At 44.1% G+C, this 22620-nt stretch overlaps 1 protein-coding gene across 1 annotated transcript in view; it reads left to right on the top strand.

The window, feature by feature from the left end:
* LOC134571380 (uncharacterized) overlaps nt 1-21765 on the top strand; it is a 38041-nt gene extending 16276 nt beyond the window's left edge. The window contains exons 7-11 of the mRNA XM_063429581.1: nt 11287-11427; nt 15154-15337; nt 16298-16569; nt 19940-20109; nt 20865-21765. Coding sequence (XP_063285651.1) covers nt 11287-11427; nt 15154-15337; nt 16298-16569; nt 19940-20109; nt 20865-21113 — 1016 coding nt within the window. The 3' untranslated portion in view covers nt 21114-21765. The remainder of the gene's footprint in view (nt 1-11286; nt 11428-15153; nt 15338-16297; nt 16570-19939; nt 20110-20864) is intronic.
* The last annotated feature ends 855 nt before the right edge of the window (nt 21766-22620 follow it).

Here is a 22620-nt window from a genome sequence, read left to right as displayed (position 1 = left end):
CTATCAGAGAAATGGAGGAACTATCATACTCCTTCTCGCTCAAGTATGACGAGTATGTGGCCACTTGGACACCATGGTTGACATTCATACAAAAATAAGACCAAGACTACAACGGGACCCTCCCACTCCAAGGGGTCAAGCCAACCACATGAAACAACAAACCTAAACTCTCAATAGGCCTTCTTGGCCAAACTCTCCACAAGGGTTAAAATGATGGATTTACAATAGGACCCCCCAAATTCCAAACACCCACAAACAGTTACGCAAGGGCAAACACTACACACACACAAAGCACCAACATCTCAATGTAAGGTAACAAGGAGACCTGACTCGTGCCCTTATTAGGGGATGAGTGCATACTCTGATAAACAGACCCCAAGAAACGAATGTGTGAAGTAGCAACGTACAACACTGACGTTAACACTGATTAATAACCCTCTTTTTTATTCTTTTCTTGTTTATTAAGAATACCCCACCCCTAGAAATGTTGAAATGCTCTTAGCATACTAACAAGACAAATGATGTACTTAAACAACTGCTAAAACTGTATAGTACTCAAACAATTGCTAAAACTGTATTGTACTCAAACAAATGCTAAAACGGTATTGTACTCAAACAATTGCTAAAACTGTATTGTACTCAAACATTTGCTAAAACATTACTTTCCTACTGCAAAACAAATGTTGTAATCTTGAATATCATTCAATAAAACTTTTAAAACTCAAAAAAAAAACAAAAAGAAAGAAAAGAAAGAAATAATTATGTAAAGGCAATACACTGGGACCAGGTCCCTGATTGCCTGGTCAGTCATGGCAAGTGGTGGGGCATCCCGCACCCAGCTCAGTGCTCCTTGGATCTAACTTCAAGGTGGGCGACCAGCACTTCAAGTGGATAGTCGATATAAAACATATCCGGGTTTATTCTGAAAAGAGAGAACTGAATAATTACTGAATATTTACTATAAAATAACAGATTTGAAAAATGTCTCAGTCTTTCTTTTTTTGCAGAATAAACTGAGAGCAATCACACATGCGGCCTATACTTGGTGATTACATGTATACTGTTATCTCCTGCTCAGTTGATTGAAATTTAATTACACATGGGATGTTGCTAAGGGCCCTAGCATGCAATTTACAGGGTAGGCTGGAGATAATAACTTCTAAACTAAACAAACTGTGCTTTAAGGAAAGTATAAAAATGAGAGAAAATGTGAAGGGGTGGCTATATGAGTTCACAACTTTTCTGGGACAGCTTTCATTAGGACTCTAATCCCTGCAAAAATGGGAATCGGGGTCTAGTCCCACATTCTCAAATCTGTCAAGCAGTTCAGATTTGACAGGCAGCTTTCAGGATGCAGAAGATGGTTGGGGTACTCAGACCATGCACAGAGCACCTTAGCTACACTCTGTGCCTGGTTTGCCTTGAAGAGAAAAGCTGTCAGCAGTGGCGTACTAAGGGGGGGATGGCAGGGATTGGTTGGTTAGGATAGGGGCAGACCTAGTATATAAAGGGCAGCATCTTAATTTTGCCACAACTAATCTACTCACCAGTCTGGGTTGATCGGATCCAGCTTGGTGAGTTTGTGTTTTCTTTTTCAGTATGGACCAGTCATTGGAGGCCCTGATTGCTAGCTTCTGGACAGCGGCGGCACGCAGGGGAGCAGTGTGGATGCAGGTGTGGCTTGGCGGTGCAGTAGCAGCAGCAGACATGGAGGCTGGAGGGGCCCTGCGGCCTGCACGGAGAAGATGCCCCCAGCACAGATGAGCCCTGGTAGCACAAGAGGCGATGGTAGTCAGGCTGTGGCAGGCCTATGTCCTGCAATGGAGCACCTGGTGGCTGGCGGCGGTGGACATCGACAGGGAGTGGGTGCTGGCGGGTGGTGTGCCGGACGCGGCACAACAGAATGCTTATGTGTCTTTCATGGGGCCATTAGGGGTACTCCTCAATATGGAAGTGAAGGAGAGAATATGGAAGGGTAAGTTTGTCAAGGTGCTTTCGCTTCTACCATTGGAGGACTATATTGACCTCAAGGAGGAAGATATAAAAGACGCCACGAGAGATGAGGATGGGGAAAAGAAGCGCTATCGGACGATTACAAAATCATTTGGAAACTGGCTGCAGGCATTTTTTATTTTGCCAGTGTGATCTGTGAGAAATTGCCAGGGTTCTGTTCCTCCTTGTTCTGCTATCTCGACGGCATATTGGAAGCATACCAAAGGTACGGTGGATTGGCGTGGTGGCGGTACGACAAGCAGTTTCTGCAGCAGCTGTCGGCTAACCCTGGCATGCGGTGGGACCAAATGGACTTACCCTTGTGGCTGAAGCTGATGATGGCGCAGAAGGCGTCCCCCTTTTAGCCCGAGGCCGGCGCACGGGGCAAGTCCGTCTCATCGGCAGCGTTCAAAAAAGGAATTTACTGGCTCTTCAATGAGGGCCAGTGTAATTGGGAATCAATGTGCAAGTTCAAGCATGAGTGCTCAGGATTTGGAGGGACTCATGCCCTCCACCGCTGCTTTAAGAAAGGGAAGGGGGAGTTCCGGTGCCACATCGACTTCCCGGGGCATAACCCCGGTGAAGTTAGAGGCAATGCAGCCGTGGCTTACGGTAACAAGGCTGACGCTGATTTGTTGATGGCTGGGTTTTCGGAGGGTTTCATCATACCGTTCCGGGAGCTTGAGCTCACCTTGAGTTTTCATAATTTGCGTTTGGTGGTGTTATGGGCAAATGCAAATATTACAAGTTTTAGAATGAAATGTTGTATTTCTTAAACTGTGTACTTTGTCTTTAAGAGATATTGCAAATTGACAAGGTGTTAGAAATGGAACATATTGTTTTTCATAGATGTTTCTTTAAGCAATAACCTCAGTGCATAATATGTTTGCGCCATTTTGTCCCAGACGAATTACAATAACAATAATGCATAAACAAGCTTCAAGGCTATGCTACGACTCTTTCAGTACACAATATACTGTGGTAACCCCAAGTTAATGGAACTTCCCCAATTCCGGGAATCTCCCACGACTGTGCACTTATGTCTTAGTATAAACAACAGATAAGCTATTCAGACTTTAAGATGCCATCTTGAACTAAGTCAGGAAAATTTCCATGACGTGTGCACTTGCTTTTAGTTATGGCCATGTATCTTTGCCAACTTAAGGGAGGTCCTAAATTGATTTAAAGTAGACAAGTCACTTTTTCATATATGAACTATGGTGACCCTAGAATGACGACACCTAAGGTATAAATAAGTGTACTTTTAAAATGTTAAGAAACAGAGGAGAGACTTGGAGACAGACGCTGCTCCATCTTAAAATGACTGAATGGCTGACATGATGACATGTTCAGAAAGGGTATGTTAACCTATTAATGATATTTGCAAGCATTTAATTTCATCTTATAAACTCTGCTATAATGGATTTTATATTTATATTTTTATATAATAAATATCCAAAAAGACAAAACTATTGCTTCCAAGACAATCCTTATTTTGTATTGTATTCTCAATTATTTACATATGTTAAATAGAGGATCTCTTACTAACTATATAACATTATGGCTAAGATATCTGTATGGTTAGCCCTACTAAGTTCTATGCTTTAAGACATTATAGTGGTAAATAAGGGAACCGCCAGCGGTTACAGTGGCAGGTTTTTCTCAGGAAGTTCAACTGAGGAGAATGGCAGGGCTGTTTGCCATTGCCCCACTGGATAATTTGCGTTTGTCCCCATTGGGAGTGATTCCCAAGAAAGAGGCTGTCAAATTTCTCCTACCCCAAGGGGAGTTCAGGTAATGACAACATCAACAAGGACCTGTGCTCAGTCTCTTACGCATCATTCAACCAGGTGATCAAGCTGGTTAAGAATGCTGATGGCAAAGGTAGACATTGAGGTGGCATTTAGGCTGCTGCCGGTTCATCCGGCGTGTCATCATTTGCTGGGCTGTTTCTTCGAGGGACAGTGCTTTGTGGATCTCTGCCTCCCATTGGGCAGCTCTGTCTCTTGCTCCTATTTCAAGAAGATTAGGACGTTCCTGGAGTGGATGGTTCACATGGAGGTGGGGAATCGATCGGTGGTGCACTACCTGGACGATTTGATATGCATGGGTCCGGCAGGCTCGCCAACATGCCTCTATTTGCTTTGTACGCTGGAATGGGTGGCTGAAGTGTTTGGGGTGCCCTTGGCGGAGGGCAAGACGGAGGGGCCAACGGATTGTCTTAGCTTCTTGGGTTTGGAAATTGACTCTCAAGGGTGAGTGTCTGCTCCCGAGGGGGCTACGTGAGGTGGTGGTGGAGGTGTGTCAGGCTCAGAAGGTTACCTTGAAGCAGCTGCAGTAATTGATCGGAAGCTTAACTTTGCTTGTTGGGTAATCCCCATGGGTAGGATTTTCAGCCATAGTTTGTCTCGGGCGACGGCCGGGGTGAGGTCGCCACACCACTTTCTTCGGGTGTCCTCGTGTATGAAGGCTGACCTGGGGGTGTGGGACATGTTCCTGGCTCATTTTAACAGAACGGTGATCTTTCAGAAGACGTCTGTGTCAGCGAAGAAGCTGGAATTGTACACCGACACGTCGTGCAGTGTGGGCTCCTGGGGCAAGAGGCCTGGCTCGGTAGCCTGCTTATCCGCAATCTGGCATTCCTAGAACTTTTTCTGCTGGTGGTTATTGGCTGTGGGGTGCCTTGCTTCAGGACAGATAGGTGGTCTTTTACTCTGACAACATGTCTGTGGTGCACGCAGTGAACAATTTGTCGACCGCATTGGCTTCGCTGGTGCGCTTGTTGTGTAAAATCTTTTTGCTATGTATGTCACTCAATGTGGTGTTCTGTGCACGGAACATTCCGGGGTACTTTAATGTCGTGGCTGACGCCTTGTCTCATTTGCAGTGGTCCCGATTTTGGCTGGAGGCGCCTGGGGCGCAGGAGGAAGAGATCTGGCTGCTCAGGATAGCGTGCTTTATGGATTCGTGAGATCATCTTTGTCTCTGGGTACCTGGGCGGCATATTGTAAGGTTTGGGAGTCCTGAGAACTGTCCTTGCAGGGTATGGAATGGGAATTGGTGAGGGGGTCCCATCTGGATGCCCTGCTATGGTACACCTTTCAGTTTTTGGTCGGGGGCTCCTCTCCTGCGGTGGTAAATAGGCACATGTTTGCGCTGGTGCTCTGGTTCAAGTGGCACAGGTGGGAGGACCATACGAAACACTTTATCATTTGGCAAGCTCTTAAGGGGTTTTGAAGGGGTTGCGTGGTTCCGGACGCAAGGCAGCCAGAGCCATTTAGCTGTTGGACGGCTTGGTGCGTGCTCTCCCCTGGATCTGTTTCAGTGACTACGAGGTGTGTTTGTTTGCAGCAGCATTTATCCTGGCCTTTTCCGATGCATTTCGCATTGGGGAGTTGGTGAATGCTAACCGAGGGGGCCATGGTGGTGTTCAATGGGGTAATGTTCACTGTTCGGCGGATAGGGTGGCTCGGTTGAAAACATATGTCTTGGGGAAGGGTGTGTATGCCATGTTGCATGGGGTCCCAGGTTCATATTTATGCCCCGTCTTGCTGTTTTCTCGTTACCTGGCGTGTTGACCTCTGGGTGAGGGATTCTTCCTGGTTCACACGGACGGGTCAGTGCTTTCGCACTTTTTGTTAGGGTCTTCAGGTTGGGGCTTGGGAGCTTGGGGCTTCGGCCTGGCCAATTTGGGACATATTCGTTTAGGACAGGGGCCGCTACAGAAGCATCAAGGTTGGGACAAGGGGGGGACAAGCTTATTAAGAAAATTGGTAGGTGAGAATCGGCACGGCTCCGGTCCTACATGAGCTTGGGGCGTTTTGTGTAGTGGGCAATGTAAGGGGTCCAGGACTGAGCTTAATTGCAGCTCTTGTTTTTCTTAGGTCGAGTCGTGTGGATCGTGGGCCATTCCTACTTCTTCTGGGCTGCAGCTCATTCCAGGGGTCAGCTGCTGGGCTTTCCGGAGGATAGATTGTGGTGAAATGGTTTGGCTATTGGGGTTACAGGTGGTAAGCAGTTTGCCAGGCGGTCCTGGGCCTACTGGAAAGGGATAGGCGACCTGATATTCTTGTGTTTCATGCAGGGGGCAATTATCTAGGTATGGTCCTCAGAGGAAATTGGTTAAATGGATGAAGCAGGACATCAACAGGTTTAGGGCATTGGTCCCGGGGCTTCAGGTGGTTTGGTTGGATATAGTCCCCCGTCCGCGATTGCACACTCCCGTAGTAAGGTCAATGGGTTGATGGCAAGTTTTGTGAGGAAATTGGGGGAAGTGGAAGTACGGCATGAGGATCTTGAAGCTATGTTGCCAGGATATTACCGGCGGGACGGGGTTCACCTCTCATATGTGGGGTGGGATCTTTTCAACCTGCGGTTGCAGGAGGGGTTAGCAAAGGCCCTGTTTCTTTGGGGTGGCGGAGCTCAGATGGCTTAAGGGGTCAAGGTCTGAGCTTTTGATGTATTCAATAAAACTGTGGACATACTGTTGACCCTGTAGCGGAGCGGCAATATTAAATCCCACGATCTCCGCTGGTATTAAAGGTAAATCCACAGTCAGCGCTGAAAAGTAAGGCAATATCCCAAATCCCGAGTAACCGGACGAAACACAGTTCTGGGAGTTCTTTATTCACAGCTTCCAGTATGTATGCAAGTCCCCATGCAAGGGGTTTCCTTACGGATATAGCAGGGGTAACACAGTAAGGGACTACATGGGGGACTTAACATTTGGAGCAATTCTCCCATCAGGCACTGCTGCTCGAGAGGGACACTCCCACTGAAATACACCATTAAGTGGATTATCCCTCCGTGCAGCAGAACCAGCATTTCACATTTAAATCTACAACTTCAATAATATTCACCTTATTTGCACGAACGGACGTTCGGTAGATAGCTGGGGTCTGAGTGCACATTTCGTGTGATTACCGCTCAGATCCCAGCTAAAACAACCGAACGCCGCACGAAATACATTTGCTTATTAAATTCGTTGAAAAGTACCGAACACCGATGGGGAACCACAATAGGAGAAGACCGGAGAAGACCGGAGCTCCCGAACGGCCTGGAAGTACAGCGGTGTTCGTGTGGTTTTCAGTTCCACGCACTCGACGACCAAACACCGCTGGGGAGACAAAGGATCCAAGATGGCCGACCACCGCGTGGTTGGTAGTCGAACGACGGCCACCTAGGAACGCACTTAATTACCGATTGCAGCAATGTTGCAATCCAGTAATTGGTGCCACACGACCCTCCGTGTGTGGGCTTGGGTTCGGTACATAATTTGTTTCACGAACAGCCGGTAAAACAGCTGTACGCTAAACAGCTAGGTAAATGCTAGCGGCTTTCGGCTGCCAGCATACGAATTCTAAAGGAATTACAAGCACAGATACATTTCTATACAGCAAGCACAGTACATTAAGCACAATATGGCAGCAATGTTCTGGACAACCTTTAAAGATACAGTTTTCTAGTCTGAAGTGGCTAGGTTTGCTACAGACCCATACCTCTGGATTTGACTGGTAACAGGGGTGGGTATGGGGGTTTTGGGGTAATCACCACCTGCCCATATGGCGACTATACACTGGTCAAGGGGGGTGCCATGGTGGCCTTAGGATGTGCAAGCTGTGCGGCCGCACAGGTCACACACACAGGGTCAGGTAGCTGCAGAACTTCAAAACCGTCCGCATCAAAAAAAAAATGGGGGTGAGGCTAATTGATGTAGGGGTGGGGCCAAACCAGAAGCAGGGGGTGGGGCTAAACACAGCCTTCACCCGCTGCTGTCACTGCTGCACATCGAGGGGAAGCAGGATGGAGTCCCTGCTTACCCAATTAACAGACTCCAGGGACTTCAGTTAATCCACTCCTCCTCCAGCCCATACGGTGAGAGAGGGAGAGAGAGAGAGAGAGAGAGAGAGAGAGAGAGAGAGAGAAAGAAAGAGAGAGTGTGTGTGTGTATTGACTGCCTGCCTGTGACTGTCTGTGTGTGTGTCTGTCTGCCTGTAACTGTGTGTGTGTGAGGGAGGAGGGTGGTGGTGGTGGTGTGTGTGTGTATTTAACTGTGTGTGCTTGTCTGCCTGTAACTGTGTGTGTGACTGTGTGTGAGTGACTAAGTGCCTGGGGTTGGACTCTGAAGACTGTTGCTAATACTGTTGTGTTAAAAAAATGAATTCTATTGTAAGGGGCTGAGCTTTAGAGGGAGAGGCAGTTTTCTTTGGGAAGGGGGTGCAGGAGTTTTATGGAAGGTGGGTTCAGGGGTTTGTAGAATGGGGGCAGGACCTGCATTTTGTAGATCGGCAGGCAGGAGAGGGTTTTTGTAGAAGGGGCAGGACAGGGTTTTTTCAAAATGTACACATTTGTGCAATTTTTAAAAATAAAAGCATTAAACATTAAACAATGTTATGGGTGTTTTTTATATTCTAAAGATGAAGGGGTGCCAAACACAGGATCCGCCCTGTGTGCCAAATGCTCTAGGTACGCCCCTGGCTGTCAGTCAGACTATCTACTTTATGGAAGACCCACCTCTTTCACAGGTGTGTTTGCCCCTCTGGGCAGGCTGATCCCTTTCAAGCCCACAGCTGTTTGTTGTCAGCCCGGGGAGGTGTGACTAGGGCTGCATCAATGGCTGAGAATTGAGCAGTGACATTGCAGTTGCCTGATCTTTATACCAAAACTACTTCTTAAAACTAATAGTTTTTTTTGTTGGTGCTTAGAGTGTCCCTTAAATTAATTCAATTCTCAATTGAAAAATCCATTTTAGAATAAACTGTGCCTGTAGCGGAGTTGGAGAATTGTTCGAGATGAGCGATTTTTTCCTTACATTGTGCCATTTGGATTTTAATTTACTGTAACTCACACTTTAGAAAATAACTCCTCAGACTGCTAAGTATTCAGACTGCTGGTGTTCCACTCATTGAAACAGAACAAATGCTATTACTGTGTAAGAGACATTGTTAAAGGGACACTATAGTCACCTGAACAACTACAGCTTAATGTAGTTGTTCAGGTATGATCTATAGCTCCCTGCAGGCAATCTAATGTAAACACTGTATTTTCAAAGAAAATACAGTGTTTACATTGATTGATAGGAATACCTCCGTGGCCACTAGAGGGACATCCTATCACGCAGGGCCCTAAAAAGGCCTTGTACACGTCAGGCGTATTAAGATACGTCTGACGTGTGCAGGAGAGAGAAGGCACTGTGTGCGCGCCTTCTCTCTCCAGCCTGTCAGCGGAGGAGGGGGGCGGGCAAAGACCGCGAGCTGAGCTGTCAGTCAGCTCAGCTCGCGGCCGCGCACACCGCGCGCTTGCGCGGTAGTGCGCTTAGGACTTCAGAGGGCGGCATGAATGCCGCCCTCTGAAGTATGTGCGCATGTGCACAAGAGAGCAATGACGCTTCCAAATGGAAGTGTCTGAATGCTCCCTGCTCGCACCCGCCTATTTCGTCATTTTGACAAAATAGGGGGCGCGGCTTCACGAGGCTCCCGGCGCTGGAACCAGGTAAGTAAATTCGGCTGCCTGGAGAGTCCCTTTAACCCCTTAAGGACCAAACTTCTGGAATAAAAGGGAATCATGACATGTCACACATGTCATGTGTCCTTAAGGGGTTAAAACAAATTGTAAAAAAAAAATCTGGCAGGTTTCAGCTTGAATGGAATCCTGAAAATCTGTGATTTCCACAAATACAGCGTTAGTAAATAGCTGGGCTACATCCTGTGTACACAGGGCACCGCCGAATTATCCTTTTAATTAATGCAAAGGATGAGATCACTCATTTTCAGTAACCATACAGAGCTTATATTGCACAATTGTCCTGTTATATTTTCCTCCAATTCCAGCAATTGGCTGATTGTTGCTCTACAGGTAGCGATCCTATTATCTGTTAAATTTCCTTTAGTGATCTATGCTTTGCAGTACAATTAGGTGAGACAGCTGTCTGCAGAAACAGGTCTGGCCACTATCAGCAGGGAGAGTGTGGGATTGTGGGAGTCAGGGCAGTGTCTGTGAGGTGAGTGGACTGTGCACAGGGTGGCCATGGCTTTCAGACTCAACAAACCCACACAACTGATTTCTGTGCTTCTATACTCACTCCTGCTAGGTAAGTGTGTTTTATTTAAAACTTGTTTATGTGCCAATTTTTTTGAATACCACCTCTCCCTATTATTTAATCCATATATGCTATAAAATTGGGGGAGTCTGGACCCACATGTTTTATTGGATAAATATCTTGTTTGCATGTAAATTGTCTGCACATACAAGAGCTGGGCTGCAGTATGAAGCATTCATGGGCTGCAGTATGAAGCATTCATGGGCTGCAGTATGAAGCATTCATGGGCTGCAGTATGAAGCATTCATATGAGTGAATAGATATGTTAGAATGAGTTAAATATATAAATCTATGTAACTTCTTACAAAAAACTGAAATCGGTTATTCAATGAAGGTCTTCCACTGATATCTTTGCATCACATAGTTAAAATGGAATTGTTTTAAATCCATGTGGAAAAGACTCCATTAAAATGTCTTTGAATTCCCTACCCCCATGATAGATTTCCCCCAGCAGCAAATGAATGTTAGGCAATGTACGGCAGCAATTTTCATGCCCTGTCCATCAGCATGTGATATTGTTCAGCGCCCAGGAATACCAAGTTGATGATAAAATGTCGTATTTTTAAAATTAATTTTAAACATGTTGAATACTGTGTATTCCTTTCAACTCGATACATGTCTCACAGATAAACAAACTGTTTTTGTAATGTATTATTTAGTATCTTTTAATTAAATCAGTCTGGTTTTTCCCGTGTTCTGTGCATCATTTGGTGCCGACACACCAGATTTGTCATTTTCTTTGTTACTTTTTCCATCAGGAAAGTTTTCTGTTTTACATAGAATGTGATGGCAGATAAGAACCACTTGGCCCATCTAGACTTCTTAATACTTTCATTCTCATATCTAGAATAGCCTTATGCCTATCCCACGCATGCTTAAACTCCTTCAATGTGTTAACCTCTACCACTTCAGCTGGAAGGCTATTCCATGCATCCACTACCCTCTCAGTAAAGTAATACTTCCTGATATTATTTTTAAACCTTTGCCCCTCTAATTTTAGACTGTCCTCTTGTTGTGGTAGTTTTTCTTCTTTTAAATATAGTCTCCTCCTTTACTGTGTTGATTCCCTTTATGTATTTACTCATATATTTTACTAATTGTTTTAGAAGTTCTTCTCTGGAATGGATAGAATTTAGAGAGAGAAAGCCAGCACTGTTTAGACCATGTTTAGAGTACATTTTAAGTAAAACTTTCAGTGGTTCATGTGGTTTTGATATCTGCCAGTTTTTCTGTCTGTAATCATCACATACGGAATGAGAATCCCTCTATTCTCTGTAGGACACAGACTGACATGTTATCTGTTATTACAGGGGTCGTGCAATCTGCTACAGTAACAGGTAAATCCACTCTATGTAAGCAGTCATTCTCCGTCCCCCCCACTCACTCTGTATAAGCAGTCATTCTCTGTCCCCCCTACTCAGTCTGTATAAGCAGTCACCCCACCTACTCACTCTGTATAAGCAGTCATTCTCTGTCCCCCCTACTCACTCTGTATAAGCAGTCATTCTCTGTCCCCCCTACTCACTCTGTATAAGCAGTCACCCCACCTACTCACTCTGTATAAGCAGTCACCCCACCTACTCACTCTGTATAAGCAGTCACCCCACCTACTCACTCTGTATAAGCAGTCACCCCACCTACTCACTCTGTATAAGCAGTCACCCCACCTACTCACTCTGTATAAGCAGTCACCCCACCTACTCACTCTGTATAAGCAGTCATCCCCCCTACTCACTCTGTATAAGCAGTCATCCCCCCTACTCACTCTGTATAAGCAGTCATCCCCCCTACTCACTCTGTATAAGCGGTCATCCCCCCTACTCACTCTGTATAAGCGGTCATCCCCCCTACTCACTCTGTATAAGCGGTCATCCCCCCTACTCACTCTGTATAAGCGGTCATCCCCCCTACTCACTCTGTATAAGCGGTCATCCCCCCTACTCACTCTGTATAAGCGGTCATCCCCCCTACTCACTCTGTATAAGCGGTCATCCCCCCTACTCACTCTGTATAAGCGGTCATCCCCCCTACTCACTCTGTATAAGCGGTCACCCCCCTACTCACTCTGTATAAGCGGTCATCCCCCCTACTCACTCTGTATAAGCAGTCATTCTCTGTCCCCCCTACTCACTCTGTATAAGCAGTCATCCCCCCTACTCACTCTGTATAAGCAGTCATCCCCCCTACTCACTCTGTATAAGCAGTCATCCCCCCTACTCACTCTGTGTAAGCAGTCTCCCCCCCTACTCACTCTGTATAAGCAGTCATCCCCCCTCTCACTCTGTATAAGCAGTCATCCCCCCTACTCACTCTGTATAAGCAGTCATCCCCCCTACTCACTCTGTATAAGCAGTCATCCCCCCTACTCACTCTGTATAAGCAGTCATCCCCCCTACTCACTCTGTATAAGCAGTCATCCCCCCTACTCACTCTGTATAAGCAGTCATCCCCCCTACTCACTCTGTATAAGCAGTCATCCCCCCTACTCACTCTGTATAAGCAGTCATCCCCCCTACTCACTCTGTATAAGCAGTCATCCCCCCTACTCACTCTGTATAAGCAGTCATCCCCCCTACTCACTCTGTATAAGCAGTCATCCCCCCCTACTCACTCTGTATAAGCAGTCATCCCCCCTACTCACTCTGTATAAGCAGTCATCCCCCTACTCACTCTGTATAAGCAGTCATCCCCCTACTCACTCTGTATAAGCAGTCATCCCCCTACTCACTCTGTATAAGCAGTCATCCCCCTACTCACTCTGTATAAGCAGTCATCCCCCCTACTCACTCTGTATAAGCAGTCATCCCCCCTACTCACTCTGTATAAGCAGTCATCCCCCCTACTCACTCTGTATAAGCAGTCATCCCCCCTACTCACTCTGTATAAGCAGTCATCCCCCCTACTCACTCTGTATAAGCAGTCATCCCCCCTACTCACTCTGTATAAGCAGTCATCCCCCCTACTCACTCTGTATAAGCAGTCATCCCCCCTACTCACTCTGTATAAGCAGTCATCCCCCCTACTCACTCTGTATAAGCAGTCATCCCCCCTACTCACTCTGTATAAGCAGTCATCCCCCCTACTCACTCTGTATAAGCAGTCATCCCCCCTACTCACTCTGTATAAGCAGTCATCCCCCCTACTCACTCTGTATAAGCAGTCATCCCCCCTACTCACTCTGTATAAGCAGTCATCCCCCCTACTCACTCTGTATAAGCAGTCATCCCCCCTACTCACTCTGTATAAGCAGTCATCCCCCCTACTCACTCTGTATAAGCAGTCATCCCCCCTACTCACTCTGTATAAGCAGTCATCCCCCCTACTCACTCTGTATAAGCAGTCATCCCCCCTACTCACTCTGTATAAGCAGTCATCCCCCCTACTCACTCTGTATAAGCAGTCATCCCCCCTACTCACTCTGTATAAGCAGTCATCCCCCCTACTCACTCTGTATAAGCAGTCATCCCCCCTACTCACTCTGTATAAGCAGTCATCCCCCCTACTCACTCTGTATAAGCAGTCATCCCCCCTACTCACTCTGTATAAGCAGTCATCCCCCCTACTCACTCTGTATAAGCAGTCATCCCCCCTACTCACTCTGTATAAGCAGTCATCCCCCCTACTCACTCTGTATAAGCAGTCATCCCCCCTACTCACTCTGTATAAGCAGTCATCCCCCCTACTCACTCTGTATAAGCAGTCATCCCCCCTACTCACTCTGTATAAGCAGTCATCCCCCCTACTCACTCTGTATAAGCAGTCATCCCCCCTACTCACTCTGTATAAGCAGTCATCCCCCCTACTCACTCTGTATAAGCAGTCATCCCCCCTACTCACTCTGTATAAGCAGTCATCCCCCCTACTCACTCTGTATAAGCAGTCATCCCCCCTACTCACTCTGTATAAGCAGTCATCCCCCCTACTCACTCTGTATAAGCAGTCATCCCCCCTACTCACTCTGTATAAGCAGTCATCCCCCCTACTCACTCTGTATAAGCAGTCATCCCCCCTACTCACTCTGTATAAGCAGTCATCCCCCCTACTCACTCTGTATAAGCAGTCATCCCCCCTACTCACTCTGTATAAGCAGTCATCCCCCCTACTCACTCTGTATAAGCAGTCATCCCCCCTACTCACTCTGTATAAGCAGTCATCCCCCCTACTCACTCTGTATAAGCAGTCATCCCCCCTACTCACTCTGTATAAGCAGTCATCCCCCCTACTCACTCTGTATAAGCAGTCATCCCCCCTACTCACTCTGTATAAGCAGTCATCCCCCCTACTCACTCTGTATAAGCAGTCATCCCCCCTACTCACTCTGTATAAGCAGTCATCCCCCCTACTCACTCTGTATAAGCAGTCATCCCCCCTACTCACTCTGTATAAGCAGTCATCCCCCCTACTCACTCTGTATAAGCAGTCATCCCCCCTACTCACTCTGTATAAGCAGTCATCCCCCCTACTCACTCTGTATAAGCAGTCATCCCCCCTACTCACTCTGTATAAGCAGTCATCCCCCCTACTCACTCTGTATAAGCAGTCATCCCCCCCTACTCACTCTGTATAAGCAGTCATCCCCCCCTACTCACTCTGTATAAGCAGTCATCCCCCCCTACTCACTCTGTATAAGCAGTCATCCCCCCCTACTCACTCTGTATAAGCAGTCATCCCCCCCTACTCACTCTGTATAAGCAGTCATCCCCCCTACTCACTCTGTATAAGCAGTCACCCCCCTACTCACTCTGTTATAAGCAGTCACCCCCCTACTCACTCTGTATAAGCAGTCACCCCCCTACTCACTCTGTATAAGCAGTCACCCCCCTACTCACTCTGTATAAGCAGTCACCCCCCTACTCACTCTGTATAAGCAGTCACCCCCCTACTCACTCTGTATAAGCAGTCACCCCCCTACTCACTCTGTATAAGCAGTCACCCCCCTACTCACTCTGTATAAGCAGTCATCCCTGCCCCGACTCACTCTGTATAGGCAGTCAATCTTATCCCTTGCTCAGAGAATAATACTGATACATTGTATTATTTTGTGGATTTTTTTCTATCACTAGCTCCAGACATTCAGCCTGTGGGTTGTGGCTCCCCAATAATCTCCAACAGGATAGTTGGTGGCACAGATGCGGGGGAAGGAGAGTGGCCATGGCAGATCAGCTTACGATATAAAGGGTCCCATATATGCGGAGGGTCCCTGATCTCCAACCAGTGGATACTGACAGCTGCACACTGCTTTGTTTAGTGAGTAATTCTGTCTCTCACAGGGGGAAAACTATCTTGGGGTATCCCTGGCTCAATCACAACTAGGAGAGATTTACTAAATGGTGATAGGTGACTATCTCTCTCCACCAAAGATTCTCTTGACTTTTATCAAGTTGAAATCCATGAATTTTAATATTATATAGTGAGGTTTTCACTTTTACTATTTATTTAGATCCAGTGCCTAAGAAACAATTCAGAGAGTCAGCCACAAGGACATGGATCCCGTTTAGGACAGAGATTTAATGCCGCATCTAGTAGATGGTATACAGGGAGAGAATCGATGAATAGAGAATAATGTTTCTAATAATTTTAGTCTGACACATTCTATTGGACCTGGGGTTCCTACCCCCTTTGGAGTCATTAATAACCGTTTGATGTATCAATATCCATATCATTTCCATCCATCCCAGATGGCAATGAATTGCTGGGGGTGTGTTAACTAGTGGCAGATTAGCCCAGTGCTCGTAGCTAATCAATGCAGTCCAGTTTGGATAAAATTGTTCTTCAAAATATGAAACTCTAAATTCTTTTTCATCATTGTGGCCAAGAAAAAGGCATACTCGGGGACCCAGAGAGTGGCCTAGATTTTGTTAACTTAGCTACCCTGATTTGTAGTTGTCGTGATGCTCTGAGTTTTTTTTTTTTTTTTTTTTTTTTTAAATAAAGATTATATTTAACAGAATATAGATATAATTATAAAAGATACTCTCTTGAAATTGTGCAGTTTGTCCATCTTTTACAATAGTCTCACCAAGCCTGTAAGTGACACAACTAATCAGGATGTTTACTTACAAGGTATGAATTGGTTGTGTACCTTTTGTTTGTTTGTTTGTTTGTTTGTTTGTTTGTTTGTTTGTTTGTATTTATTTGTACAGCTCTGATATAGATGCATGTCTCTCTAAAGAAGAATAATGATGATGTGTCCATCTTTCTCTCCAGTTCTCTAAATCCTTCTTCGTATAACGTGTTCCTTGGTGTCTACAAGATGTCTGAACCCAGCAATAACGAGGTCTCATTTAACGTAATACAGATTATTAAGGACTCTAGCTACAATGGCCCTGGAACCAGAGGTGACATTGCTTTGGTCAAATTATCATCTCCCACTACTTTCAACAATTTCATTCTCCCTATCTGTGTGCCATCAACCTCCACCATCTTCACATCTGGCATGGAATGCTGGGTCACTGGGTGGGGGAACATTAACTCTGGAGGTGAGTCCCAAAATCTGATGGCATGGTCATTGATGGAGCTAGGGAAATGAATTGAGATAATCTATTTTAGGAGGAGCAGTCTGTAAGGGAGATGCACTAGTATTAATCTTGAATAAGAGAAGGCGAAGGCCTCTGTTAAGTGAAAGATATATTGAGAAGGAAAAGGTCTGGAGACGGTCTTGATTAGGGAGAGCTACAATGGAGTCAATTAAATAAATCTGAAAGACTTCTGAGTGAGAATGTATCAGAAAAAGACCTTTGTGTGGGGAATACCTGGGGAAGAATTCTAAATCAGAGAAGAGATTTCAAGTTGACAATACACATTTCTGCAAGTCCAGCACTTTTCTGCTCTAAGAAACCTTGTTTATACTAAAAAGAAGACTGTGTTGAGGCACCTTGGGTATCAACCTTTGAAGTGCTTGAAAAGGAGTGACGTGTTCAGGGTTATTCGCTAAAGTAAGAATTGCTGGAAATGTCTAGATTTAGGTTAACATAGCTGGAGATACCTTCCAAGTCAGTTCTGTTTTCTATTCGGCTAATTTGGCAGTTTATATGAAATTCACTGTGAATTCCTGACTATTTATTTTTAGTTTTGGGAAGGGGAGAGGGTTGGGTAAGTAATCCCTGATTCTTCACATAGGTAGTGCATGTCCTGATCAGAATCTTTTGCACTCAAGGTTTTGTATTTTCCCCAAAAAACTATTAACTGCGCATAAAGTCCAATCGGCATTTCGGCACGTTCGGGTCTTTACCAAGATCACAGTATTAAGCAAAATATGTGAATTTATAAGTGACCATGTAAAAAAAAAAACCTTACCAATCCAGTGATAAGACAGCCTGAGGACCGATTTAACCCGGAAGTATTGTGATGGGCAAATGCAAATACTGTACTCCTCAAACTGTGTACTTTGTCTTTAAGAGATATTGCAAACTGACAAGGTGTTAGAAATCGAACATATTGTTTTTCATAACTGTTTCTTTAAGCAATAACCTCTTGCTTACCTTCCGTGCATATTATGTTTGCATCATTTTGCCCCAGACGAAATAAAATAACAATAATGCATAAACAAGCTTCAAGACTATGCTACGACTCTTTCAGTACATAATATACTGCAGTAAACCTAAATAGATATGATTTTCAGACTTTAAGATGTTATAGTGGTAAATAAGGAAACCAGCCGCGGTTACAGTATCCGACATCCACATGTGTGGTGTGCATGTGATGTGACCGATCGGCATTCTCTTGCCATGGTTACTAAGTGATCAAACAAAGGTACCGGGTATCTAACACGGAAGATAGAAAGTAATCTATACCAACACCCATCATATACTAGAGGGACTGGTGTGGGGAAGCATATGAAAGGTGGAAAGTGATATGACATGAGTGTGATCAAAATGTGACAAACCAGCTAATCTCTGCAAACGTGTGGGTGAATGGGAGTGTTGGGAAGGGGAATCGCCAGCCTCGATCTATTGGGTGACCAAATATCCAATAAATGACATATTCTATACATATATTAACCATATCAACACTGATGCATATTAAGCACTCTAATAATATATAAACTAACTGGCAATACCAGGATCCATCCGTTGTCCTGTCTCATGTGTACTGCATGTTATGGTCAACACTCCGTAATGCCAGGACTGTCCCTTCTCTAATATAAAAGATATCCGTATACATAATTTATTAATACAACAGTAAAAAAAAGTTGGTATGCATATATATATATATTGCCGTCAACATGAGAGGGGGGGACTTCTACTACTTCTTAAAAAAAAAAAAAAAAAGACACAGTAACAAAATGTGCTCTGTCAAGCCACAACGTAAAATGAAAAATAAAAATTGTATTTTAGACTAGATCAGTGGCCAATTACATAGCACAAGTGTATCACATTTTTACATGCACAAGTTCTATCGGGAATGTAGCAATCTGAAACAAAAAAACATCTTAAATAAAACAATGTAAAAAATGTAGGTCTTTAAGGGCGATACACCTTCCTTTTTGTCCAGTGGATCTATAAGTTTTAAAGAAAGATGGAGTAGACCAGATTTTCATTAAAGGACCACTCAAGGCACCCAGACCACTTCAGCTTAATGAAGTGGTCTGGGTGCCAGGTCCAGATAGGGTTAACCCAATTTTTTATAAACATAGCAGTTTCAGAGAAACTGCTATGTTTATAAATTGGATAAGCCTTCCCCCAAAGCCTCTAGTGGCTGTCTCATTGACAGCCGCTAGAGGCGCTTGCGTGATTCTCACTTTGAAAATCACAGTGAGAGCACGCAAGCGTCCATAGGAAAGCATTGTAAATGCTTTCCTATGCGACCGGCTGAATGCGCGCGCATTCAGCCGACGGCGCGGAACGGAGGCGGAGAGGAGGAGGAGAGCTCTCCGCCCAGCACTGGAAAAAGGTACGTTTTAACTCTTTTCCCCTTTCCAGAGCCGGGCGGGAGGGGGACCCTGAGGGTGGGGGCACCCTCAGGGCACTCTAGTGCCAGGAAAACCAGTGTGTTTTCCTGGCACTAAAGTGGTCCTTTAAGTCCTTTTGGGGTCACTGTTTCCAAACGATAAATTCAGTAAGCCTCGCTCTCTAATTACAATTTAGACCTTCGGCCAAGGACGCAAAATGTTTTTGTTCTGCACTTTATAATAAAGCTGCCTACTGAAGAAACCACCAGGTGTGCCCTGGTCTACATTGTTCTATTGAATCTTTCCTGGGTTTGAGGCTCTGCCGGTCTGGAGCTCCCGATGGGAGTACTCCCCAGTTAGTGTGTGCATATACTCTCTCTATCTTTGTAATTCTCATTCATGGACTGCCATATGGTATCAAACGCAACATGGGCATATCAAACAAATCTGGCAAACGTCAATGTGTAAAATCTAAAATGGGCAAGCTTTATATGTGACTGTATTTTTCAAAACACCATGAAACTGTTGTACTCATGGGATGTGACCGCATATAAATATGAATATTTATTCATATTAAACTGTTCTAATTTATAAATATTTGATGTGGAATGAAAGCCCTGTTTCTCCTGAAAACCAATATGTTCTAAGAATAGGTGCACTTAATTTGAAAGAGGTGAATTTTGATGGAACAGTCCTAAAGAGCAAATTCCAGGTTTTGTTTTGGTTCAGAACTTGTACAATTGAATCCGAAGTTCAGGGGTTAAATAGAAAACTGTGGTAAAACTGATTGGCAATTGACAATTATAAACCAGAATAGCTAAACTGGAAAAAATATCCTACAGAAGCTACCTATTGATGTCTATTCTTCACGATGCACAATTTAGTGAAAAGCCTTGCACTGTCATAGTTGTAATGACCACATTAATGATTTTCTGGGTATTTTTTTCTCTTCTCTCAAGTGACACTCCCATACCCTGGTGTCCTCCAAAAAGTGAAGCTACCACTGATTACTAAAGCTTCCTGTGATCAGATGTACCACGTGGGCTCTGCAATCCGCCCTGGATACGCCATAATACAGAACGACCAGATTTGTGCTGGGTACCAGGCTGGACAGAAGGACTCCTGCCAGGTGAGTTGGATAGAACAATCATTGCCATTTGCCGTGTACCTGGTTTGCTTGATATTTTCCTCTCTGCTTACGTGAAGGAAAATCTTTTCCTCCCAGAAACGTGTTTAAAGGCTTTATTTGAAATGTTTACAGGCTACATAATCCCTCTAATGCTTAGCATTATCTGTCTGGAGCCTTGTGGGATGTGAAATTCCCCAAACTGCCTCAAAGGATTATAATACAATCTCTTTAAACGGAAATTCCATCAGGAAACGTGTTCTATGTGAGGAAGATTCTAAGACAGGCATAGGCAACCTTCGGCACTCCAGATGTGTTGGACTAAACCTCCCATGATGCTTTGCCAGCATTATGGGAGATGTAGTCCAAAACATCTGGAGTGCCAAAGGTTTGCATATCCAGGTTCCTGACAAACCATGCTGCCCCTATTCATATTCTGGTTCTGTGACCATAAAATAATTCTGCATGAGACCATGTGATGCATATAGCTTGGAGGGGATACAGTTAAACTGCAAGTTCCTACTATGTATAGTTTAGAGGAGAGGACGGAGAGTCAATATGATAAAATGTATCCGGCTGAAAGCCCATATTATGTATAGCTTAAGGGGAGAGCGTAATGTAGAATTTGTATTTTTCTAAATTCAGAGAGAAACTTGGTTTTAATTAGTAGATCTTCAGGCCAATGGGGATTAAAAGGAATTCTATCATCCTTTGTTTTTGTCATTGTATTCACTGGATACCCTGCTCTTGCCTTACAGGGTGACTCTGGGGGTCCGCTGGTCTGTGAGGTGCAAAGTGTCTGGTATCAGGTTGGCATCGTTAGCTGGGGAGATGAATGCGCCCTTCCTGACAGACCTGGTGTATACACGTTCGTCCCCACATACCGGGCCTGGATGGGATTGTACAACGCAACACTAAATAATCCCTCCGTGTCCTTTGCTCCCAGCATTCCTCTTCTCCTCCTCAGTATCTGCTTGTTAATACTTCAAAGGACTAACCATTTTTAATCCTTAATCTTTTTGGTTAAACTGAATGAACTTTAAAGTCATATTTATCAAAGCCGAACAGAAGCGACTCTGATGGAACGTGCAAAATGGAGACCGATTCATATGGAAACTAAGAGGAAGTTCCTTTGCATTTACTGCTTCGTTCCAGAATTGCCCGTTTTTGGATTTTTTTTATTTTGTGCTACCCATGGCTGTTATTCAATCTATTTTACAAAGAGATGTGGGTGAATTATATATTTTATAAACTGTGAATTACTATAGAAAAACTACCTTAATTAGATGGTTTGCAGAGATGCAAACATTGTCAAAGATCTCATTCGATAATATAAACCAGAGTCCTTTAAATCAACACTGGGACGAATTGAGTTTGTACGGTGTCACAGACTAACACACAAAATGCTGAAAGTAAAGAGATCGGCCACTCGGGAAATGCTGGTCTACCTAGTGTAGTTATATGTAAAGACAAAATTGCTTCTAAACTGTTCATCTTAGAGGGAGCGCGTCTCTGTGAGAGGTCTCCATAACACGTAGGAATAATCCATTATTAAGCACTGGGGTATTTGACTTTTGTTGATCCAGAAGTCTCTCTGGTTCATTGAATGTTATCAGGACACAAAGTGATACGGGATGTAGGTGCAGACATCTTTTAATTGACTTTTTGGAGATTATGTTGATTTTTATATATATATATATATATTTTATGTTGATAGTGATTTCTCTAAAATTTTATGCCAAATCTGAAATAAATTCACAAATTTTCTCAATAGTTATTAGTTTACAATTCATTAAATACATACTGCACTTTCAAGTTTGTGTTTTTTATTAACTGGTTTTTTTTTTTCATTCTGTGAAATAAAATAATTTTTGTTGATGTTTGTGCTGTGTGTTTTGCAATATATATTTCTAATTTGTAGAGCCTGTCTGTTGGGTAATAATGACTTTTGCTCTTTTATTAGAACTGTACCCCAGGATTGCCTTTCCATGTGCCCTGTGTGTCTGATTGAAATAAAAAATAAACTGGGGAATGCCACCAAAATATAGAAAATGTAATTTAGATCAGAAAGAAAATAAGATATAGTGGGGTGTATTCTTTAAACCGAGACTTTAAAATAATAATCTTTCAACAATTTTTTCGAACTATATTGAGAGATGCAATTAACTTCAATTACTGGATTAAGATATGCAATTAACTTCAAAAATTTGTGTAGCGTTTCAATGAAACAAAACATTCAGAATTCTTTAGGAAGTACGTCAAAAATTCACACTTTTAACGTGCTTGTGTCTAAGCAAATGGCTTTGTGTTATATAAAGTACTAAACCGTGTAACAAATGGGCAAAAACCAAAGCAAATTGTTTGAAAACACAACAATATATAATTGCCTTCAATGTCAAATGTTCTTGCCATCAATAAAGTGCCAATGTGAAAATAATTACATAGATTGTTACGCTTTGTTAAAACTTAAAAATAAGAAAAGGGCTTTTTAAAGCATTTAAATCGGACCAATCA

The sequence above is a fragment of the Pelobates fuscus genome, chromosome 8, assembly GCF_036172605.1.
Source record: "Pelobates fuscus isolate aPelFus1 chromosome 8, aPelFus1.pri, whole genome shotgun sequence".
Classification (NCBI taxonomy): domain Eukaryota; kingdom Metazoa; phylum Chordata; class Amphibia; order Anura; family Pelobatidae; genus Pelobates; species Pelobates fuscus.
Note: the sequence above shows the minus strand (reverse complement) of the source record. Positions and strands in the feature narration are given on the sequence as shown.